Source organism: Xiphophorus couchianus, chromosome 2 (genome assembly GCF_001444195.1).
Source record: "Xiphophorus couchianus chromosome 2, X_couchianus-1.0, whole genome shotgun sequence".
In the NCBI taxonomy this organism is placed as follows: domain Eukaryota; kingdom Metazoa; phylum Chordata; class Actinopteri; order Cyprinodontiformes; family Poeciliidae; genus Xiphophorus; species Xiphophorus couchianus.
In genome coordinates, this window is record NC_040229.1 from 32,492,362 (window position 1) to 32,517,837 (window position 25,476).

At 40.1% G+C, this 25,476-nt stretch overlaps 2 protein-coding genes across 3 annotated transcripts in view; one reads left to right on the top strand and one right to left on the bottom strand.

Moving 5' to 3' along the window:
• The window catches only part of LOC114159897 (copine-8-like), a 98,291-nt gene that overhangs the window by 18,569 nt on the left and 54,246 nt on the right, over positions 1 to 25,476 (top strand). Inside the window, exons 3-4 of the mRNA XM_028042151.1 lie at positions 3,311 to 3,357; positions 4,613 to 4,716. Of these exons, the coding sequence (XP_027897952.1) occupies positions 3,311 to 3,357; positions 4,613 to 4,716 (151 nt within the window). The remainder of the gene's footprint in view (positions 1 to 3,310; positions 3,358 to 4,612; positions 4,717 to 25,476) is intronic.
• On the bottom strand, positions 5,184 to 10,848 carry LOC114159884 (uncharacterized). 2 transcript variants are annotated; one of them, XM_028042131.1, is made up of 2 exons: positions 5,364 to 10,848; positions 5,184 to 5,277 (listed from the first exon to the last, which is right to left on the bottom strand). In XM_028042131.1, the coding sequence occupies exon 1, from the start codon at positions 10,170 to 10,172 to the stop codon at positions 8,151 to 8,153; it is 2,022 nt and encodes a 673-aa protein (XP_027897932.1). In that variant the 5' UTR covers positions 10,173 to 10,848; the 3' UTR covers positions 5,184 to 5,277; positions 5,364 to 8,150. The 2 variants fall into 2 exon arrangements, with proteins under 2 accessions (XP_027897932.1, XP_027897941.1); XM_028042140.1 differs by having other exon boundaries at positions 5,364 to 10,846.

Consider the following 25,476-nt stretch of genomic DNA (forward strand, 5'->3'; position numbering starts at 1 on the left):
AACACACTTTTTATTGTAAAAAAAAAAATTACATACTGTAGAATTAAGTGGCCATTGGTCAGCTTGGACAGTCTAACCAATCTGCAGCTGCTCAGCAATTTGTAAGTCAGATGCGCTTCGACACCCTTCTATCAACATGCATTAAGATTCTCAACAGCTGCGCTACTGAAAAGAGCTGCGTTCGGTGCCAACGACCTGGTTCACCTGCTGCCCTGCAGGAACACATTCTGAGATTTATCATTCATAAACACAGCGGACAAATCATAAATGTGTTAGTTTGGCTTCTTTTAAACATTCTTACACTTAAAACTTTCCAGGACATCAGCTTGACGAGCTTTCTTTTCGTAAGATCTTTGCCTACTTGTTTGTTGCTGTATTCCTTTGACCTGTTGGTGTCCTTGAGAGTTAAGAACACCATCAACAATTTCCCTGTCTTACATTTTTCTGCATTCACACTGCATACAGGGGCGTTGTTTTGTTTTGTTTTGTTTGCACCAAAGCTATATGTTCAAGGCTGGAGTTTGAAAGGAAAAACCAACAAAACTATTTCACGAGTTATCAGTAAAATCCAGAGCATGTCGGCTCATCAGCTCCTGTCTAAATGATCAAAATTGTTCAAAGGAAAAAAAAAATAGAATTAATCAGATCTGATTTTGAAACTGGAGATCATTTTCGCTCTCGATCTTCAACAGCTCATAATTCCATGATTAATTATCTCGTGTCCGTTCATCAGTATGTAAGCAGCTCATATATTAACATGTGCATAAATTTGCAATTAATGACTGCTGCAGGTAATGATGATGCACGTTGCCTCGGAAGGTGTTGCCTCTGCAATCAGAACCCCATGTCATGAAATCAAAAGTTTTTTTTATAAAGTCTTCCAAGTCAGAACTTGATATGTTGAACCGAACGTAAGATGCCAGATACGTCCATGCTGGGGTTTTTTTCTCAAATACTTTATAAGAAAACAAGACAAGAACAATCAAAGATTGGTTTTGTTGGCCTATTAGATAATATCATAGATTCAGATTTAGAGTTGGTCATTACAGTTGTTCAGGTGGAATGTGTTGGACACAGATAGTCTGCTCTCCTTGTGATGTGATCTTGTTAGATGGTTTCCAAGGTATAGGATATCAGTTGGAGAGTAGGATACATTGATTGATCAATGAAATATGGGTTGTCATTGAATTAAAACAATAAAGTAAAACAATAAGGTATTAAAGTATTTTACACAAATATTCAGCCCATTCTCACTCCCAACTCGTCATATATTGACGCATGGGGCGGTCTGTCTTTGTCACATGTTGACGCGCAGGGTACACCTTTCGCGTCAATATGTGACAGGAAAGGGGTTTTACCCTATGCCTTACCGTAATTTGTGCCCTAAACCTAACCAAATCGTCAGGTTTTGAAGGTTCGGCAGCGGTTGCAAGATAATCCACGTAAAACATGTGACCTTCCCAAATCATCAAGATGTGACGCTGAAGGACCCTGCCCAAGTCGTCACATATGTGACGCATGGTCAGAAATGTGTTGAAAAATTTTAATCTATGATATTATCTAATTGCCTTTATTTTACACAGAAAAGCAACAGCTACTCCTTATTGATGAACCGATATAAAAATCTGGGCTGCTATTGATATGGCTAGTAATCGATATTCATCATATGTATAATATATATTCACTACCATTTTGACACCTTGAAAAAGAAAAAAGAGACATTTGGAAATAAATATTGTCTGTTAATATTGGTACAGTTTTTTTTATCGAGCCAATACCGATATGGTCAAAATTGACGATTATCGGCAGATACAAATGTTGGTTCCGATATATTGTGCATCCCTAATTATCACGTTTTAATAATGCCGTCTATGACCTTTAAGTTTTTGACTAGGAGTGAGCAATATGGACTGAAATTTTTATCACAATGCCTTGTGTACTAGTGTGATGATGATAAAACTGCACACAGTAAGTGCAGTAATCATATTTTCAAATGTATTGATGCTTCCATTGAAAGAAACAGTGGAGAAAATGGTAGCAATTCTGCCAACATGGACAGTTTTGTTGGGTTTTGAAAATAATTTGGAATATATTGTGGCAACGACAAATCAAAATTTATAAGAAGTTTATTACTTGTATCTCGTGATTGACAGCAGGCATAACAAATGCCCAAGCCTAGTTTTGACTTCTATTCAGACATCAAAAATATTCTTAATACTTACAAAATAAACTCCCTCCACCCACTGTCTGCCTGCTTATCCTTGTATCCGGTGCCTATATTCAACAGTCATGGGGCTAGAGGCAGTGTACACCCTGGAGAGGATAATAAAATGTTAAAGAAAAAAAAAAAAGAGCTTTTTGTGCACTGTAAAAAAAAGTGTTGAGCTGAACAAGATGTTGATTCAATATGTGGAAGCCAACATGGACTGAAAGGCTTCGTTCACTTTTCCACTGCTATTGCTAAAACTGCAGGCAGACTACGACTCTAAAACGTCGTTCAGCGGTCACAACTTCTCCTTCTGTTCTGATTGGTCTGGTGTAAATTCAACCAGAGTCAACAAAGTCAATGGAATGAAGTCCAAACGGAACACCAAAGGGAGATGAGAATCGAGCGGAATTGGCTGCTATTCTATAGAACTGCATTATTTCCAAACTGACATGTTCCCTTTATTTTGCCTCATAATCTCACCATAACATCTGTAGAGTCTGCATTAGTCATGCTTGTCAGTGGGAGAAATGAAACAAACATGAAATGAAAAAAATGTAAAAGATCAACAGGAAAGAAGAGTGATATAGGGTTTTAAGTAAAATAGGAGTTCTTTGTCTCAGTTTTTTCCAGCCAGGCTCTCCTCCTGGAAGCATTTTGCCAGGTAACACATGTAAAAGTGTATCGTATGACTGGATTTTCTGACTTAATGCTGGCTGACACAGGACTCGTGTTTGTGAATACCGTAAAGGCTGCTTGAATGCAAATGAAATGTCACATTAGTGACAGCTGATTGCCTGGCTCTGTTCTCTCTCATGGTCCATCCTCAGGAAACACTCACGGAGTCCTACAAACGTCAAGTAGTCCCACCAGAATACTGTCCTTCACTCCCCACCCCTCCACCCCCCAACTCCGTGAAATATCACTGTGCTGTGAGGTAGAGTTCCATCTGGATTTAATTAGGACAAGATTCTGTCACGTCAGGATGTGGATAAAGAACTCCCTCTTGGCTGACCTCAGAGTGTTGCTTCTCTGCTGTTAAATGCTCTCAGTTGAATCTAACCCTCTCCTTTTCTCTGCCCTCCTTTGTTTCCTTCCCGACAGTTTGTGTTCTGTACACTCAAGGGATCGCCAACAGAGAATGGAGAGAGGTGAGTACAAAGTGAGACGGTTGGGGAACGGCTCGCTAGGCCGTGTGCTGTAGCAGTAGAAAGATTTTTGAAAGCTGGTAGGGCTGAAACGATTAATCGTGATCATTCATGATTAATTGATTAACCATGATTAATCAATTGATCATGATTAATCGATTAACCACAATTCATTGATTAATTTAAATAATTGTCAACTAAATTAGTAATTGATTAATTGCAAACTGGAGAAAACGACCATTTGTTGAAAGAACCCAAAACTGTACCAAGGATATACTGTATATATAGTTTACATTTAAGATTTTTTTTTGATTTTAGCTTTACCTAGGTCAAATTTTGTAAACAACAAAAAATGTCCTATTACGCACCTTTTGTTGTCCAACTATTAATTGGACAACAAAAAAAGTTAAGCAAAAAAAAAATAAAAAAGCAAAGAAAAACGAAGATTAATCCAACACTGTTTGGTGTTAAGTCAAGCAGAAGGGCCTGAGGTTTTCACATGTCAATGTTAAAAGCTTTTTTTTTTTTTTTTGTTGCAGATGCATCCTTTGCTACAAATGATCCAGAATTCACTAAAATAAAGGCAATGTTGTTGCAGTTTAGGTTATGAAATGTTTTTTCTTTTTTTTTTTAAAAAAAAGGAATTGAAATATTTGTTTATTTTCATTTTCTTTATATTTCTAATATGTGATCAAAAAGGTTTAAGTTGTTAAATGAATTATCTCCAGAAAGTGACTAACATTTTTTTAGCCAATTAATTGTCAGTAAAATCTATTGATATCATGGAGATGATATTTTAGGCACCAGTACCCCTCCCAACACCATGGTTGGATATTTTAGGCTTGAATAGTTTTGCCTCACTTGAACAGTCTAACTCCTTTTAGCACAATTTGTACCAAAAATAGTCATTTCCCATGTCCTGTCAGATTGTTTGGGGGGGGTTAAGCAAAAATGAACACTGGTTGTGCATGTGTTGTTTGCAGGTGTCGCTTGTGTCAGATTTACACTGGTACCAGAAACTCGCAAATACAAAGGTTCCGGTCATGTTAAAGTCCTGGCCCTAATATTCATGGATTTTAAAAAATATATATTTATTCACCTATCCTTTCATATATATTTTTTTATTTATACTGCTTTAAACTTGGTAAATTATGTTGTTTTCTCTATTTACAACAATGCACATTATGTTACAGTGACAATAATAATCTGTCGAGCACTAAAACAATAGTAAAAGCTAATTGGTTGATTTGTTTTTCAGTTTGGCAGGACAGAAGTCATAGACAACACCCTCAATCCCGACTTTGTCCGCAAATTCATCATGGACTACTTCTTCGAGGAGAGGCAGAATCTTCGTTTTGACCTGTGAGTTAACACTCGACTAATACGTGTCGGTGTGTACATGTTTGCGTGTGTGTGTGTGTGGGGGGGGGGTATTTGCAAAGCCATGGATGAAAGTGCTGCTTTGTGTTTAGCAAAGTCGAGCTGCGACTGAAATATTCATAGTTCGCAGGCATGAGAGTTGTAAGCCTTCACTCCCCTAAATAAAAGAAATGTTTTTCTGCCGCTTATAACCTCTACTTTCATTTAAAGGAAAAGTCAAGACACAAGGCTGGACATAATAGCACATGTTTTGCTACAATTTGAATCTATTTCCAGCTGTTTCTATGTAATGAAGTGTACTTTAAGACACACCTGTCATTTGAACTGTTACTTATATTTACGTTATTTTGTCTTCTTCCTCCTCTTTTAAAGCCCGCTCACATTCCGTGGTGCTAAGAAGTGCATAAAAAGCTGTAGCAGTCCCTCAGACCCAAGAAAACACAGAGAGCTTCGACGGGTGTAGTAGCTTTGTATTTGCTTCTTTCACAGCCAAGTTTGCTGAATAGCACTGAAATACACCGTGCTCCAAATACACCGTGAAAACTAAAGGAAAAGACACAAAACATGAATACATTACATAAAAAAAAAACCCGCTAACTTCACAAACTAATGCTGTTCTAAGCATGTACCTCGCTCCGCTGTCCAAGGGCTGCAAAGTCCACGGCGGCAAAGTCCGTGCAGTGCTGCCTCTAGCCTTCTCTGAAGAAAGTGCGCTAACCCAGAGTCACAAAGATGAAGAACATCCTCCTCCTCCTATCCGTGGGATATTCCCGCCCAAAGCTCTGACCGACTAGCAACACTTCCTCTCATTCTCCACCTCAAATGAAGGCACCAACTCAGAGTGAACCAACCCATAGCGCCCCCAGTGGGCACCATGGGTAGCAACCCACAAACAGCACAAACAATGGAATGGGCATTTACACTCCCACCAAATCATGTATGATGAGAACACGTTAACGATTCATACATGATTTTAAGCATGACAAATGGACATTAAAGAAGTAGCCAACAAACAGAATACAGTTAATGTCACACTTTAACCTTCAGCAATATAATGTCTGATGTGAGACTAATGAATGTCAGTTAGCGACTTTCTAAAAGAACTACAAGTTTTTGAACAGGTCTCTCAATAATGTGAGGTTTGTGTGTTGTACCCTGCTTCTTTATTGAATTTCGATCACCAACTTGAAGCTTGACTCTGCGCACCAAGCCGTCGTCCTCTTGTGGTGCTTCAACAACTCGACCCAGTTGCCACTGACTTCTGGGAAGTATGTCTTCCTTTACGATGACAATGTCATTGACCTCAAGGTTGCGACGAGGCAGATGCCATTTTTGTCTTGTAGATATGTTCAGAAGGTACTCCACTTTCCACCTACTCCAAAACTGTTCTGTTAGATATTGCACTCTGCGCCATCTTTTTCTTGCATACAAGTCCTCCTTCACAAACTTTCCAGGAGGGGGCAGTGCAACCTTTGATTTCATTAATATGAGATGGTTTGGAGTTAGAGGTTCAGGTGATTTAGGGTCATTGATTCCATCAACGCTTAGTGGTCGGCCATTGATTATAGACATTGCCTCATAAAACAGTGTTCTTAGAGAAGCGTCATCCAGCCTGCCTTGTGATTGAGTAATGGTAGCATTGAGAACACTGCGGATGGTTCGAATCTGTCGTTCCCACACACCTCCGGCGTGGCTGGCAGATGGGGCGTTGAATATGAATTCGCACTGCTTATCTGCAAGGAAAGCCTCCAAGGTATTTCTATCACATTCCTTGAGAGCCTCTTTTAGCTCATTTTTGGCCCCAACGAAATTTGTACCTTGGTCGCAGTACAGCTTACAGACAGCTCCTCTTAAGCTGATAAAGCATCTTAGGCCGTTAATGAAAGAGTCTGTAGACAGATTCTCTAGCATTTCAATGTGAACTGCGCGTGAGGAAAGGCAGGTAAAGAGGAGTCCATACCTCTTTTGCTCCTTGCGACCTTGCTTGGTGGTGAATGGACCGAAACAATCCATTCCACTGTAGGTGAAAGGATCTGAGACCTCAACTCGTTCCTTCGGTAGCTCCGACATGCGTTGTTCCTCAAGAGGCCGTCGAAGCTTTCGACATTGAACACATCTGCTTATTAGCTTTGCAACTTCTTTGCTCCCACCAATCACCCAAAACCCATTTGCTCTGATCTCCATGAGCGTCTGGCTTCGGCCTTGATGACAAATCTTTGAATGAAAGTGAGATATGATCAGGTTTGTAATGTGATGGTCTTTTGGGAGGATAATAGGGTGTTTCAAACCTTGGCAGAGTGTTGACTGTTTTAGTCTTCCTCCAACCCGGAGAAGACCCTGATCTACAACGGGATCCAGTTGAAAGAGAGGGCTTGAACTTGGGAGACTATCTTTTGCCTTCAACACTCTCAGCTCTTGAAAAAAGGATTGCTGCTGGAGGAGTTTTATTATTGTGTCAGCGGCTCCTTTGCGTTCATCCGCAGTTACAACACTGCCATATTGGGTTATGTTTGGTCTCAGTCTTTTTATTCTTGCCACTACTTTAAGGAGCATTGACCAGCTAGAGAACCTTTCGAAGCGTCTGAGGACGGTGTCTTGTTCGCTTGTTTGAGTTGTAAAGGTTTTGACTGCTTTAACTTCTGGATCACCTACCAATAGTTCAGCTGAGTGGGCAGCTGAGTAGGAAATCTCTTGTTCCCACAGAAACTTTGGGCCAGATAGCCAGCAGGTTGTCATAATCTCTGATGCACTAAGGCCTCTAGAGGCATGGTCTGCTGGATTCTGAGCTGTGTCAATGTAGTGCCACTGTTTGGGATCTGTAATTTCCCTAATCAACTGGACACGATTTGCGACAAAGACATGGAATCTTCGTGCCTCATTGTTGATATATGCCAAGACTACTTGGGAGTCAGTCCAAAAGAACTCCTCATCAATGTTAATCTCGAGCTCTGATCTTAGCATAAAGCTCATCTTAGCTGAGGTGACTGCGGCTGACAGTTCTAGTCGTGGTATGCTTATAACTTTGGTAGGTGCGACTCTAGCTTTAGCTATAACCAGACTACAGTGCACTTTGCTGTCATCACTTATGAACCTAATGTAGGAACATGCTCCATAGCCTATGTTACTGGCATCAGAGAAGTGATGCAGTTCCACTTTAACAATGTCTTTTAGTTCAGGTGGATGGAAACATCTGGGTACTATGACTGATTTAAGTTTTTCCAAACCAATTTTCCAGTCCTCCCACCGTGAGCGCAGGTTGTCAGGAATGGGGTCATCCCATTCGGTACCTCTACGGCAGAGCTCCTGTAGGATACCTTTGCCACTCAAAGTGAAGGGAGCTACAAAGCCCAGTGGGTCATATAAAGATGAGATAACTCACAGTAGGCTCCGGCGAGTAGGAGGCTGGTCCTTTGTATTTACACTGAAGCTGAAGGTGTCATTTTTAACTGACCACTGATTCCAAGCACATGACCTTCAGGTGTAGTATCAGGTTTGAGGTCGAGTGACTCTGTTGTAGTGGCTCTTTCTGAAGGTGGAAGATGAGAGAGAGCATCACTTTCGTTGGAATTAAACTTGTGCAGATGTAAACCTGCAAGTTTGCAAAGGGCTTGTGTTTCATTTATGAGCTCTCGAGCCTCTTTGACTGATGGAACACTTGTCAACCCATCGTCTACATAGAAACTCCTTTCAACAAAGTTGGATGCTTTCGGGTAGTCAGATCTGTGCTGTTGTGCCAGGTACTTAAGACCAAAATTAGCACATCCGGGGGAAGATCCAGCACCGAACAAATGCACTGCCATTCTGTACTCTTTGGGCTCTACTTCTAATTGTCCATCCGGCCACCACAGAAATCGTAAGTAGTTACGCATCTCTGGGCAGACGAAGAACTGATGGAACATTCGTTCGATGTCGCAGATGATGGCTACATTCTCCCTTCTGAAACGACAGAGTACCCCCACCAGTGAGTTAATCATATCAGGACCTGTGAGAAGAGTATCGTTCAGTGAGACGCCAAGAAACTTAGCAGAACAGTCAAAGACGACTCTTAACTTCGTTGGCTTTTTGGGGTGGTACACCCCATGGTGTGGGATATACCAAGCGATCTCATCATCTGTCACAGGAGGGGCTAGTTCTGCATCACCACTACTGATAATGTCTTTCATAAAGGCTTTGTAATGCTCATGATACTGTTTGTCAGCCTTTAGCCTTTTCTTTAGGTGTTGCAGTCGGACTGTGGCTAGCCTCTTATTGTTGGGAAGGGTTGGTGGCTTACTATCCTTGAAGGGAAGGGGCATCTGATAGTGTCCATCTTCTCTCTGCTTTATTGTGTCACTGAGGATTTGTAAAAAACGAACATCGTCCTGGGATACATATTTATCCTCATAGTTTCTCTCATTGAAGTCTGACTCTAAGACTCTAAGCACGTCAGCAGCTGAGGGTGTGGGCATTTGTTTGACATTGATGCGGTGCACATAACTCTGATTTCCCTCTCTGTCTAAGTGGGGATTACCAGACCCAATGACACTCCAACCAAGAATGGTTCTTTGTGCAAAAGGTTCGTTCAATTGTCCTGTGACTATTTCTAGGGGAGCTAGTGCTGATGGACAGTCATAACCGATTAGCAAGCCCACTTCACAATTTTGTAGTGGCTGTAGCTGGTTGGCTAGGTCTTTAAGGTGTGGCCACTGAAGTGTAGTTTCTCTAGAGGGAATATGGGACTTGTCAACTGGGATAAAGTCACGAGAGTAGGCTTGTTTTATTTTGACGTGAGAATCAGAGTCAAAGCTACGCACCTTTAAGTTGCTAGCAAGTCTGCTTGCTACAACTGTGTCAACAGAGGTCATTGTGCTGAGCTTTAACTGCACTGGTTGCTTATCCACATTCAGCTCAGAGGCCAAGTCTCCTAAAATGAAGGAAGAGTCACTTTGGGTGTCAAGCAGGGCATACGTGAGTATTTCTTTCTGTGGCTCTGATGCTGCTGACACAAAAACTGGTACTATGCTTGATGTTGCAGATGTTTTTCTCGTAAGTACATGGGTCATGACTTTATGCACTTCCTTGTTTGCATTCTCAGCTGGGGGAACAGAGTCCTCAGTTCTCCTTTCTTTGGGTTCCTTTACTCCCTCTGTGTGGAGACAGGTGGGGTGACGTCGGCCACACTTACTGCAGGAGTGACGTCCTTTGCATTCTTTAGTTACATGGCCTTTTCTTAAACATCCGAAGCAGAGGTGATTTTCACGAATGAAAACTTTCTTTTCATCACTGGTTTTTGCTGAAAATGTAGGACACTTAGCTACACCATGCAATTTGTCTTTGCAAAACAAACAAGGTGGTTTAGGTTTAGGAGCGACCACTGTGGGGAAGGGAGACTTTGTCTGGACAGTTGTAGTTAGTGCTTTTGCTCTTTTAATGTGTCTCTCCTCTGTTTTGTCACTCATTAGGAATGGTGAGGCGACAGGGTGACAAGCAACTTTAGCTTCCTTTTGTAAGAACTGTGTGAAGTGAACAAAGCTGGGGTACTCCTGATGTTTGTCTAGCTCGTCCACAACAATGCGACTCCATCTCTGTATTATCCAGTCAGGCAGTTTTTTGAGAAGCTTGTGATTTTCCTCACAATCATTCAGGATTTCTAGGCCCTTGACTTGGGGAATAGCCTATGCACAGCTCTGAAGAAAGTCTGCAAACTCTCTCAGTGCTAAAGGATCGTTAGCAGCTATTTCGGGCCATTTTGTAAGCTTGTTTCTAAATGCTCTTTGGACAATGAATGGGCTGCCATACCTTTCTTGCAGGACATTCCAGATGCCCTGGTATGCTTCTTCAGTGTTGCGATAAAAATATCCCTCTACCGCCTTTCGAGCTTCACCTGCAATATAACTCTTTAGATACAATATTTTCTCACAAGCAGGTAAGGGTTTGTTGCCAATTAGCGCCATAAAGGATACTTTCCAGTCAACAAACTTTAGAGGGTCACCACTAAAGATAGCTGGCTCTGGTACAGGAAGTCGGTTTAAGGTAAGGGAGTTTGCTAGAACTTCAGCTAAGCTAAGTTCTCCTCGTTCCGCACCAGAGTAGTGATGCTTAAACGGCAAGGCCAATGGATTTAAAGATGGCTGTGGTACACTGACAGAGTCATTTAAAGCATTCTCAAAGTTGCGGCAGGATGCTAGGTCACAGCTTTCAACATCATTTAAAGTGCTTAAGGCTTTTACACGTGCTGCTGCTACTTTTACTTCACTTTCTGCCTTTAAATGCTGTAGTTTGATTTTTTCTTGCTCAAGCCTTGCCTTTGTTTCCACTTCTTCTTGTTTTAACTTTGCCAGTGCTTCATTTTCCTTCAACTTCCATTCATTTTCCATTTGGTTGACCTTAGCTTGCTGTGCAAGTATTTCTTGCATAGCCTTTGCTTGTTCTACTTTAGCTGCAAATTCAGCTTCTGCTTCACGACTGCATGAAGAATCTGTCTTTGAGCGTGCAACTGAACCGTCTGGGAACGATGTTTCAGTTTTTGTATCTCCAAACACAGAGCCATAGTCATTTTTGTTTAGCATCAACCTTACTCTTTCCTTTTCAAGACGATCATTAAAAGGCTGATCAACATTTTCTTGTCGTTTTGCAATAACCTCACAAATGTCAGTTGTAAGCACAGTACAGGCATCCATCCTTTTTACTACGTTTGGGGTCATGTTTTGGTTGCGGCGAATGGGTTCATAATGTTGTTGTACAGCCGTATGCTTGTCCCTTATGTCATGGCTGGCACTGTTTAAATCTTCAGGTGAGCAGAAAGCCTTCAGTTTTGTTCTAATTTCTATAGCTGACTCCTTCCAAGAATCATATGCTCTGTTAAATCCTCGTTCATGTTTCTTTGCGTCCTGTTCATGCATTTCTTTGCCCTTTTCAGTTAGGCGTCTTTCATGATTGCTGGATCTCACCTCTTGCTGTTCTACGTTGTCGGGTTCTTCAGCAGGGTACAACATTTTGTTCCTTTAATGTGTGTGTTTGCGCTTTGTAGTAATGTCTGGACTTAAATTTGAATAAGTGTTACTCAGATCAGACATTTGAACCATGGAGGTGAACAATTTAACATCCACACATATAACAAATATGACTGTAAATACTGCTGATGTACTGCAAATTATTTAGAGGAAAACCAAACCATGCAATTTAAGAAATAGCATTTACTTAATGCACACCCACCGTAGCTTCAAGACATTAAACTACGACTGCAGTTAAGACTTTAAACTCTTAATTACTGTGCAGGTAATTTGATCTGCTTTTTTTTTCAAAGTCCTTTTTGAGTAAAATACCTGAACCTCTATGAATAACCGAGTCACAGTCCAATATGAAGAGCTGTGATGAAGTCTCAATGATTCTTGACAGGAGTAGAATCTCTTTAGGCTGGTGTAGGCCTCGCTCGACTGACACGTGGGTTGCACTCGTCTAACATGGAACCGTCTTTCACTCAGCGACGAGTTTTCACTGTAGCAGTCCCTCAGACCCAAGAAAACACAGAGAGCTTCGACGGGTGTAGTAGCTTTGTATTTGCTTCTTTCACAGCCAAGTTTGCTGAATAGCACTGAAATACACCGTGCTCCAAATACACCGTGAAAACTAAAGGAAAAGACACAAAACATGAATACATTACATAAAAAAAAACCCCGCTAACTTCACAAACTAATGCTGTTCTAAGCATGTACCTCGCTCCGCTGTCCAAGGGCTGCAAAGTCCACGGCGGCAAAGTCCGTGCAGTGCTGCCTCTAGCCTTCTCTGAAGAAAGTGCGCTAACCCAGAGTCACAAAGATGAAGAACATCCTCCTCCTCCTATCCGTGGGATATTCCCGCCCAAAGCTCTGACCGACTAGCAACACTTCCTCTCATTCTCCACCTCAAATGAAGGCACCAACTCAGAGTGAACCAACCCATAGCGCCCCCAGTGGGCACCATGGGTAGCAACCCACAAACAGCACAAACAATGGAATGGGCATTTACAAAAGCCCTTATGAAAGTAACAAATTACTATGTCTTTACAGCAGATGAACAAGATTGCTCAGTCTTGAATCCTTTTAGGCCTAAGTGCAGCATTTGACACAGTTGATCATACAATTTTAATTGACTGCCTTGAGCGCCGAGGGTCAGCGCCGAGTCTCCCAGAGCTCACCACTCGAATGGAACCTGCTACGCAAAAGCAGGTCATTTCTGATGCTCGCGTGGTGGAAATAAGCCTCGCCGCCGTTTCGTGCCCCCCCTCCCCCCTTCGGTCTGTGACTTTCATTTTTATTGGAAGCTTTTTGTACTGCGTGCTTTTAATACATTCTCCTAATTTTTTGTTGTTGTCCGTTTTAAATGAAGGTCGAGCTTTAATTTTGGCACGCTGACTTTATTGATTGCTATTCAACATACCTGGAGCTACAACAATGAAATCAACATTATTTAAGAAAAAAAAAAAAAAACTGGATAGGTTCATGAAGTGAGAGCGGTGAAATGAATAGGTTTGATGTATTGGCTGCATTTTCAGTCTGTCTGGTTTCTGATTAGACACCGAGTTCAATGTTAACACGGGATCAGCTAATCTGTGTTTGGCCAGGTGGAGAGTCTCATGCTGTAATCCTATTGGCCTATTAAAAAGAAGCAAAAAACAAATGTATCTAATTTAGTTAAAGCTACAGCTGTTTCTGTAAATTAGAGCTTTGTGATGATTTGTGGAGACATGGGTGTACGGTCTTCTCACGCTCATGTTGGGATCGGAATAAGCTGAAATAATGATTTCAGATGTTTGTTGTGAGTTACTGTTGATTGATTTTTTTCTTACTAATTTACATTGAGCATCACAAACTAAGGCTCATATGCTCAAATAGTATGCTATATTTGGGGAAAATATATTTTAGCTTATAAAATGGGAACTGACTGCCTTCCAATCCAGGAGCTCCATTTTGCATTTACTTGGCTCTCATTGGCTGTACGCCCCAGAGTGGAGACAGAAAATGAAAGCAAATATATGGTGTCAAGAAAATCCGAGCTCATCCCACTTCCCCATGCTGGAGATTTTAGTTTAACAGTAATAATAAATAAAGTTATCTTTAAAATGAATCACTCAAGTGACATCAAGGCCCAACAGTAGACTTAAGTGTCAATAAAGTTAGTTTAACAGTAATAATAAATAAAGTTATCTTTAAAATGAATCACTCAAGTGACATCAAGGCCCAACAGTAGACTTAAGTGTCAATAAAGTTAGTTTAACAGTAATAATAAATAAAGTTATCTTTAAAATGAATCACTCAAGTGACATCAAGGCCCAGCAGTAGACTTAAGTGTCAATAAAATAAATCTGGTTGTGTGTGTTGTTTTTGTCTCATACAAACTTTGCTTTAATTCTACTTTTTTCTATCTAATCATAAGAAATCATAGTCAGTCAGAAAGATTCATTAAACAGGAAAAGCAGGTTTCCTGGAAAAAGAGGAAGTAAGTTTCCAGCCTGCAGATTTATAAAAATAGCTGAGACTATTTCTTAGTTTAAAGCATGAAAGTTTTAAAGAATGAAATCTAAACATTATTAGTAATTTCATAAGATTCAAAGTAAAATACTTATATTAATATTGGTTTACTTGTAATAATACTTACACTTACATTTGTGGGAACACTTACAAGAAAAACAAGTAACTGTAACTTTGGTATTAAATAATTAGAATCATGGATTATTCTTGGTTTCTTTTCAGAAAAACATCTGTAATAACTCACATTAAGATTATAATAAGTATAATTAATAAGTTATGGTTATAAAATCATAAATGAATGATAGATCAGAGAAGCTGAAGAAAATAAATGTGATATAAGTTATGGTTATAAAATCATAAATGAATGCTAAATCAGAGAAGCTAAAGAAAATAAATGTGATATAAATGTGATTTTGACATTGAACTTGAAATGGTGTAAAAAGGTGTAACTGTAATTAAACATCACTGATATGTTGGAGGTAGATGGTAGGTGAAAGGTGAAAGGATAAGGGAAAAAGGGGAACTAACAGGAGAGCAGAGATGATCAACGCCTTATTTAGAGAAAAGGTTGTGCAGGCAATGGACACAGGAGGTTGAGCAACCCTGAGACATTAGCTCAGACATCAGGAAATGTCTGTAAGACAGTGATGGATATGAGATCATCTGTCTAAGCAGACAGCAGGCGCACCAGGGGGGTGGATAAACCCTATAAAAGGTGGGTGCAAAAGAGGAACCGTTCGTTGGATCCTCCGGGCAGCTTCGAGCCAAGATCGAGATGGACAAAGAACTCTGCAGCTGAAGAAGAGCCGGGGCCACAGAGCCGAAGACTGTCCTGTGCATGCATGGGGACCAACCCGTCAGGCCCACAATCTGTGGCTTCGAATCACACTTCTCTCATCGGCTGGGTTCAGACCCCAAAGACAAAGATGAAGGCAAAGACAAAGAAGAAGAACTGGTGCCTTTTTTCCTGCCAGCACCAAGTCCCGTGTGACCTCACCATCCATGCGGAGAAGAAGCTCATCAGACCTACAGAGATCCCTGCCTTCGCCGATCAACATCTTCCTCCTGCTGCAGCACCTTCTTCATCATCAAGCCAGGTCTGGGGTTCGAAACACCAAACTCCGTCCGTCTCTCTCAAAGGTTCCCTTTTTTAGTTCTCAGTATCAGCAGTAGGGAAAGATAGACTAGATGATTGATTTACTTATTTGATTATTTCTGCTACTGAATGAAGCTGTACTGACCCTTGCAAAAATGCCTTACTAATAAAATATTTAGCATAAAGAAAATCTAAAGATGTTGTGGACATTCAGTTAATGAGTCACCTTAAAGTTCTTTGATGGTTGTAAAATAGCTGTGATGTTTGATTCTGGAGAGGAAAAAGTGGAAAATGTTTTTAGGTTGCTGGTAGCCCATATGTAAAACAACACCCTTGGGACTCGCCCGAGTCACTAAAACCTACCTGGTTCAATAACAAATGCAAGTTGTAAAATAGAGAACGAGCGACCGTTAACAGGTGTGCTCTGTGAAACTAGTTGGCTGTAGGCTGCTCAGTCTGGCTAATTCACAGAGGGAAGAAGGGTGGGACACCTGGATGTAGGCCGTCAGATAACCAGGCGAATCGTTTCTCGAAACCAGCTTAAACAGAGTTTACTTCAGTTCTGGACAGGGTAAATCCCAGCAGATTTAGGAAACTCAATTAGCCCGTTAGAAGGAGAGCTGGTAGCACATCTCCCCTCTCAGAAGAGGAAGTATGAGAGTGAGAGAGTAGAGACAGAAAGGAGGGGGGGGGGAGTGTTGCGCAACAACAATGGATATTTGTGTGATGCATTCAAAGTGAAGTTTTCATGCTGGATCATGACGGCATTGTTGCATCCAACACTAATCTGCTGTTACTTACATTTATGGATTAAATAACAAGACTTAACATTACTGTCAGAAACTTCAAACAGGCTTGCAAACTAGTCAGTGTGAAATTATAGCATCAGTAATGTGATTCTGACTGACATGCAGTTAAATGGTTTGGTAATTAATTCATTAGGCTCAGGTTGCTGATCAGCAACACGATGATTCACACTATCCACATCTGACACATGCATTTACGTCAAATCGTTCTGCAAAAACATAACCCCAACCTCCTTAATGAAACCAGCTTCCTCACACAGAGTTGGACTGCCACACTGCGGCTCGTGAAATACGGAAAACTCCTTTGTTAGGATCTTGGGCTGTCGTAAGGACCCACGTTGCTTACAAGCTGCAGGAGGTTGCGCCGAAGGTCAAAGAGAGTTAGCTATCTGTTTGATCTTGTGCATGTTTGAATGTCAGAACTTATGAAAAAAAAGCACGTGGAATCAGACTCTCCGTCATTTGCAGTGGTCAGCTTTTTGCTATTGGAGAAAAAGTAGAGACAGAGAAACCACGTCTAATTCTGCCTGTAGTTTGTTATAATATCACAGAGCTCAAACTTTACTGAAGTTTTTCAAGTTTACAGTTGGACAAACTGTAAACGCGACACATTAAAGATGAAGCAAAAGAAACATAATGCATCTCTCAGGTAGGCCTGTCAACAACAAATTTTGCTAGACGACACATTGCTTGAGAAGATATTGCGATAAACTATAATGTTGTTTTGAGTCTATTTTCAATTAATATAATAATAGTGGTAGAATAATACAAAACTACATTTTCAAAGATCAGATTAGTTTTGTAAATCTAAATCTGACTTTATTAAACGTAAAAATTACTTGGTTGTGGGATTGTCTTGATGCTGAAATTTCAGATGTGATACAGATGCTAAGAATAATACTCGATACTTTGTTCAGTAGAGCAGCAACATTTTTAAAGGCACTGGCTTCTTTCTAGTAACGAGCAAGTCAACAACATTTTAGCCTTCTTAATTTAGTAAAAGCCAATCAAGTGGGTCAGAATTCAGCTCTTGTTTATAGAAATATGTTTAAAAATGACACTTCCTGGTTTATTCTTTATAAAATGTACATACTGGAGCTGTTATTACAGTATTGGGGCCAAAAGAAGTTTGACAATTTAGACAAATTTCAATTGGTCTGTTTGGATTGATTTTGACAGAAATGAGTATCTTTGAATAATTTATTTTCTCAGAATCGATTAGATCGAGATATCGACTATTTTGACCACCATTCTTTTCAGGCTTTGATTAGGCCTGTATTATTTGCCATCAGACTGCCAGAATCCCTGACAAGCAGTAAAGTGATAGGGACTGATAGTGTGTGTGTGTCCTTGCGGGGGTTTTGACGCATATACTGCATATATCACATTCAAAAACGAGAAAATTGTTCCAAAATATTGCACAAATAACTCGTATTTACACACATTTGTGAGATGTTCACGCTGCGCAGGCTTCCTGTAGGCTCTCTCACCTCTCACATTCCTTATCACAGGACCAGCGCTTCCTCTTGCCTCCCGCCGCCCTCTGACGCCGTCCTGAGGTCGGGAAGTAGCTTTTGCTGTAGCTTCCGCATTACTCCCACCTCTCTTATCTCTGCAGAAGGGTTCCAGTGCCTTCAGGACTTCCAGACAGGCAGACAGCACCGAGCTCAACACAAACACAAACCATCCCACTCCCTCCGCGCACAAAAGCCACAACAACGCTTTGCATCCTCTCTCCAAGTCTGCAAAATCCTGTTAACTCTTATCTAGTGACTGGCAGTGAGATAAGAGGTCTTTTTTCTTCTTTTTTTTAATCATTATTATTATTCTTGTGTTGCTCACTGAAGCCAGTGGAAGCCCCGTGGCTGGATGGTTCTCTAATCAAGTGTGCTAAATTGGATCAGACTAATTTAAAAAATAAAATGAAGGAAAATCCCTTCAAAAGAAATAAAGGAAGGATAGAGCTATATTCACTTTATTTCACTAGACTATAAATATTTCTTCTTAAGCAGGTAATAAAAAAATTTTCTCATTTGGAACCAGATATTTATAGACATCTATCAAAACAAAACAAAAAGTCTGTTGCAATGAGCAATTAGCCACATGATAAATGAAATAAACTCAAATCATTTCCATTCTAATGATGAATATTTTTTGAAGGACAATTTTGGTCATAGACATTTCATAATACATTTTATTTATAGTTACGTTGTAGTTTTTTATTTTTTATTTCCATTTTAGTCATTGTTTTTGGTTGTCGTATACTTTAGATATCTCCCAGTTCCGGCGTTAAGTGTTCTTTACAAAATTAAACTTTATTCGTCTTTGAGAGAGCAAACTTGCATTTTTATACCATCATCAATATTTAGACTAGACTTATTTTATTGTCATTTACAGAGACGTGTAAGTGAAATTGGCAATGGGACGTTAATGTTATCAATATTATTATATTATCAACATATTGCTTGTTGAAAAATTATCGTTTATCGCAATAATTACTGAAACAATTTATCGTCCGGCAAAATTTATCATCTGCTGCAGAATCTGTAAGTCTGTCCTATTGCTATGAGAAATTAGTTTCTGTTCTGCGGAGCTACAAGGTGCTATCAGGAGAAGAATGATATTTTTATCTCCCAGGTGATCCTTATATTATTCTATTTATTACTGCCCCAGTTTTACTACAGAACATAAACCAGCAGTGTTTTTGCAGCCTCTGGTTATTAAACCGTCTACACAATAAACAGGAGACGTTTTGTGGGACGTAACCATAAAAACAGAAAATTGAGTATCTGTAAAAACTGCGTAAACACATTACGTGCTACAGAGAGTTGGGCTGTAAAACCACGAAGCAACACAACAGCAAGCGATGGCCAAATACTTGTTGTGTCATTTATTTGTGTCATTGGCAGCATTTTTCATTTATTGTGAAAATGACAATAAAGTCTGCACTCTCATTTTGCAATCCCTTAAAGCTAAAAGTATGGTTGGGATTGGATTGTCGTAGAGGTGCAGAGAAACATTGATTCTATAGGTAATTGATTCTATAACTCAGGTTATCACCTGTCTTAATATTCCAGTAAGAGATGTCCGCCGGCCACTGACGTTCGGGACATTTAATCTGGTGGTAAAATAATTCTGTTAATAAAATGAAACCCGGCGGTGTATCTATTATTAATTTACTGCAGTGTGCAAAAGCAAAGGGAGAGTAATGCAGAAAAACTCAAAACAACTTCTATTTTTTTCCTCACTCTGTGTCAACTACACTATGCTGATCCATTGCCATAGCAACTGACTGATAACAGCTCCATTAGCGTGTCAGGATTCAACACCAAAAAAATGCTCCCCAAAAAAACAGAATATTCAGTCCCATTTTTTTTTTTCAGGTTTGATTTTTATTTTGCGAATATTAATAAGTGACCGTCTGAACACTGCAGTGGTTGATTAGTTAATGTAAACACCTGCTCTACTGATGACCTGTCAGAGAGTTGGTATGTGGTCCTTTTTTTCAAACTGATCTGAAACACTGAATTCCACAGCACATCTACATGTTAAGGTTGTCAAAGTCAAGCTAGCCTAACTGAGCTAATCTCCTCTCCCTTGCTATATATATACTGTATATATTTTTATAAACCCTTTTCTAACCTGTGAAATGTGATACCCTCAGACCTCGCTATTTTGTTGTCATAGTGTTGACTATTTGTACTTTTAAGATTTAGTGCCTCATGTTGGCAACTTGAAAGCTAATGCCAAAGATAGTCATCGATCTTGGGGGCGGGATGTCACGTTGCAATGTGTCTGTAGAAGAAGCGATTTGCTTAAGAAAGTAAGGCAATTTCTATTCTCCATCCACTAATCGTGGAGTCGACTGCTGAAGCTGAGGAAATATCTTCAGGGTTATAAGAGGGTGAGAATGTGAGAATCTGTTGTGGAGAATTCAGCTTTGGCGCCAGGATGGATAAAAGTAAATAAGCACTTCTATGTTTAGAGACGAAGTTGGTGGAGACAGATCAGCGCATTTAAACTGGGACACAGCAGAGTATGGAGAATGTATTCTAGTCTGGTCATATCAGTGAAAATGGGATGCACGGTTTTGCTTTGTTTTTGTTTTTTCAAATTATACACAGAAATGGCAAAACAAATCTTTTTTATTCCATCTCCAGTGTGTAGTTCATTGCTGAATACGTAGCCGGCTAATGCCACATTTGTGCGGCATCTCGTAACGATCAGCGTGAAGCCTTCAGGAGGGCTTCGGAAAGCTGTTGGGAAACCACGCTCCAGTGCCGGGGCTGCTGTAGTTCTGCTGTGGCCCTGTTTTGTTTGTGTGCCATCATTAGTCATCATCGCTCGGTTCAAACCGAGCTCCGAGCGGCCCGCTCCCCCAGCCAGACGAACCGCGCAGGACCAAGAGAAATCCTGTCTGGCTCAGTGCCGATGCAGAGTGATGTCATCTACATAAACACACACACACACACACACACACACACGCACACACACACACACACACACACGCACCTCCCTCCCCCCCCCCCCCCCACACACACATACCCCCCGTCACACACAGTTAATGTGAAGTCACAAGGTGCCGAGGGACATCTCGTCCAGCAAACACTTGTGTGTGTGTGTGTGTGTGTGTGTGTGTGTTGCTTGTGTGGGCGAACATGTGCAGCCGAATCCGTCATACATACATGGGTAGCATGTCCCCCCCCCCCTCCCCCCTCCCCCCCTCTTCTTTTTTCCAACTACCTTTCTGTCCCTCATAATTAAATTAAAATTAAATGACTCGTTCATGAACATTTGGGCTGCGGACGGAACGTGAAGCGCACCTGCGCGTTCAGCTGGCAGCACGTTGCGTAACAGCGGCGTGACTCCTTTACTCTGATGGAATCTACATTAAGCGGCGCCGCAGCAGAGCTGCGGCTCCCCGACCTGCCGTGACACACAGCATCCACTCGCTTTTGTCAGCGGGGGCCCTTATCAGACGTGGCATGCCGCCCGCCGAGGCTCCACTGTTTACACAGTCCGCCGCGCGCCGCCGCCGCACGCGTGCACTGACGCGCACCTGACACGCTGAAGGTACCGCGTGTCACTGCAAGCAAACAAAGCTTGATAAATTGCTCTCTGGAGAAGGCAAGGGGATTATGTGGTCCACGTGGCGCAGCGGAGGCTGTTTGCGGGTGAACGGTGCAGCCCGCATGGTCCGGGTGAAATGGGAAAAAAGCGAGCTTGGTTAAATGGGATGTTTGTTTTAAATGAGTTTGATCAGATTAGCGGCATGTAGCGTGGGGTTACAAAGAGACGTAACATAACAAAAATTATTTAAAGTTTCTTAACCAGCTGCGTTTCTATTGACCTTATATTGTAATTGTGCAGTTTGACCGTTTCAAAAAGAAATTCGCTTAATGGAAACACTGCAATTTATATATATATATAAACTCTGGTTTTTCGATAAAAACATTTTGGCGCTAGGAAGAGTCGTTTTTTCCCCGGCGGTATCTAAATTGGTTTATTTAGTAAAACTGCAATAGAAACACTTTGAGTCACATGATCAACCGGATATTGCCCCTCTGCTAACCAAGAAGAAGACAAGTAGTTGGATGATGTGGGCATCAATGACTTATTGCACAATCAAACATATTCACCTGTGATTTTAACTGGGTTTTTTGATTGAATGGAAACATCACAATTTCAAAATTGTGTTTTTTTTTTGTTTTGTTTTGTTTTTACATCAGCAGAACATTGACAGCCTTGCAATGGAAATTGCTGCTAAAATCAGACAATATATCAGTCCGAGCCTCATAAACACAAATATAGATCTAATAAAATGATGTTTGCCAGAGGGATGCAGCACTCCTGAAACTGCAAAGGTATTGGGGCGTTGTCATAGAAACCATCAAATGCTATGTCGCACATAATCAACAGGGTGGCATGAAATGTGTTGGGAACAACACATTTTGTAAAAAAAACGGGGGGAAAAAATTGGTATTTTAATAATTATTTATATATTGATAGAATTGTTTTATTTATGAAACACTTTCATACCAGAGGGAGGCTAAGACGCCTGATACGGTGCCATAAGGAAATATGCACACACCTTAGTTCAAGCCACGACTTGCATAATACACCCAAATATCTGTCCAGGTGCTACAGCTCCATTATGAATAAAGTGAACACCTGCTTTTAGAAGAAGAGTGCACTGAATGAGAAATATCTCTGCTTCCTCAGCATCAGTTCATCCCGCCCCTACTGTGCATCAGCAGATGCACGAAAGTAAAGTCAAATTGCTAAAGTACTCCCAGAGTGCAGCACTTATAAATCATTTGTACAAACTCCTCACAGATGAAGGGCCACGTAAAATATTTAGCAACTGTCTTAAGTTTTTTAAGTTTTCCCAAGGTTGTGTCTAAAGGTAAGCACAACACAAAGCTAAATATAGCTCGGCTTATTCCAGTTTTCCAATATGATGTGGAGGTCTCCCTCCGTGTTCATTTTAATGTTTAAAGTGTTAATGCACATTCTCATAATAGGAAGTTGGGAAATCAGCGTGCCAAGCTGAACATGCGCTGTAAAAAGTGACTCAGAATCAGGATTTTTGCAAATACGCGAAGATGCGCGTCCCCTCCAAAGGGAGGAACCTGAAACGAAATGTTACGTTAAAGCTTAAACCATTAAAACGTACGAGTCCCAACAGAAAAGTGTAAATGAGAAACTGATTAGCTTTAAAAAAAAAAAGTTGCAATGCAAGGAATTAGAGAGAATCCAACAGAAAAAAACACCCCGCTGGTTGGTGGGGTGACATGGCACAGATTGCATGAATATGTATAGCAATATATGGGGAACAAGAAACGGGTGCAAACAGTGAGGCCAGACAACTCAAAATGGCTGAAAACAAAAACAAAAAGTAAGAAAAACTGCATAATTTAGCAAAGGCTGTGTCACTGATATCACATGCATTTTGAAAGTCATCAAAAGGATTCGAGAATTGCTTGAACGAGAGACTAGTTAAAGGGAAATGGTGTTATGTTTACAGGGAGTTGTTTTCTGTCATGTTTGTGAAGTATTCATGGGGACAAGGTTTTTGAAATATGATCCATTCATGGGGAAAAATGAATAAATAGATAAAGTGAAACAACTGCATTGTGACGCACTTTGGAGTATTTCTCACACATTTATCTGGTTTTACGCTTTTCCAAGGTTTTCTTCTGGTGCACAATAAAGAATTTTTTTTCATAAATGGTTCAGTGCAGATTGTGCTGGTAGAATTTTCCATGTGTTTGTATCCTAATATGTTAAATTTTCTTGACGGTTGTAATTAGCCGTGCACCACTTGTGTAAAAAGAAAATAGCAGTGAATGGAAGCAGCTGGAAGTCTCACTTTTTCTAAAAATTTTACTTTGTGTTTTATTTGATTTGTTCTGATAATATCACCTTTAAGGTCTGTCTACAGGTAGTCTCTTTCAGCTAATGCTACGTGTGATTGGAATAGAGGATGAAATTCTGAACGTTGTTTTTCTCTGAAACAGAATAAAACGAGTTGTTGCTGCAGAAGATTAGCTTGGGGAAACATGCAGCAGCAAATTTGATAAAAAATTTAACTTAATAAAATGTTAATAAATGTTTTCTTCCAGCAGAGGACACATAAAAAACATGACAATACATAATTTTCTTATCTGAGAAACTTTATGCTCACAAATAACACCCTCTGTCACCTTAATGGTCTGAGTGCTAACCCTGTTATAGCTCTCTGTTGTTGCTGTGGCATCAGCTGTACTCTGTACTCCTAAATCAGTCTTAGATTGTTCTTTTTCATGAAGCCATGTTTCATAATCTGATAGTCTGAAAAGTGTTTTGTTCAGATCGACTATTTCTGGTGTGTGAAGAAAGATCTTCCCTCTATTTATTTATTTATTTTTGTTCATTTTGTTTTTATGTCCTGTTATGTAGCTTTATGTTATTAAAGCTAAAGTTTAACTTTGTATTTAACTTTGTATTAAAAGTGTCATGATTTACCGAATAACATTTTATGACAACAGTCATAAATATTCATGAAAACTTACTCATGTTCATCACAGGTGTTATGTCATGTTTATGACAGTGTCATGACAGTCTTATTCACAACCCGTCAAATAAAGTGTTACTCTGTTTTTTCCAGTCCTGTTCCCGTTTCAGACTTATAAGTTATAAGTTATAAAACTTCTTCACTGTTAAAATTATTTGAAGGCTCAGAATCAGCCCAGTACAGGTTCATATTCTCAGGTGAGAGAGACTCACTTGGTATAAAGTAAATTTTTCGGTACTGGAATTACACCGAAGATAAGCTAGTATAATAAAAGCACATCATGAATATGTGTTCATGTATTCCATCTTAAGTTCAGAACTCTTACTAGTTTTTTGGTTGCTTTTGCCACCACTAGAGATATGCATATAAAATATAACTAACAGCACTATTCAGAGATGCAACGAGTTTACAGCAGCTGTGCAAATGATCTGATGATTTGCAGCAATCCACATTAAAAGCAGATATATAGGGCCCCAAAATAAAATTCAGCTTTGTCCCCATGAAGGCTTGGGCCATCATCCCTGATGCTAACATCTCCACAAAAGATTGTGATTGTAACATGTGTTACACACACCAGGACTGGTGTCGGTGTAACAGATGCTGATTTAAAAAGTATAGAACAGGTAGGAGTGATGAGGCAGAAACAAATCTGTGCTTCACTAATCCTCCTGGAATCTGTTCTGGTCAAACATTTCCAAAAAGCACCATATCTGATCTTTCTTCAAAATATCATTGTGTCCATGTTATTTTCTTTGTCATTCTATACAATATACTTATTACTGTAATAAGCAGTTTTAGATCCTTTAGTACAAAGGTACAGCTTATGTCACACACTTAAGTCTTAGAATAACTCCCATTTGTTACCTCATCTGCTACTGCATAAAGAATATACAATGTATTTGTATGTTTTTTAATCTGTACACCAACATGTTCCCAGAAAGGCACAATATAGCTAAACGGATTCGACTCATGTAACGTAAAAATGATCTAAACAACATAACAATATTACTTTCCAACAACTTCCAGAACCGTTTTATTTTATAGCTGACTATATGTACAGATTGTATATTAAGCAATCTGTACATAAAAACAGATCGCAACAGCTCCTGTACAGTAGCTTTATACCTCAGCTAACTAGAACCGCCGTTGTTCTTTTTTCTTACGTTAGTTCAGTTGCTATGACAACAGTAAATAAAACACAAAAGGACTTTATAATCACCTGGATCCAAACAGCTGTGAGTGTGTGAATGTGTTTGTGTATATCAAGCTTCTCCATAAGGATGTCAGGTAGTGGGT

Coding starts and splice junctions, on each gene's coding strand:
- LOC114159884 (XM_028042131.1), bottom strand. CDS start 10,172: ATGAGTGACAAAACAGAGGAGAGACACATTAAAAGAGCAAAAGCACTA.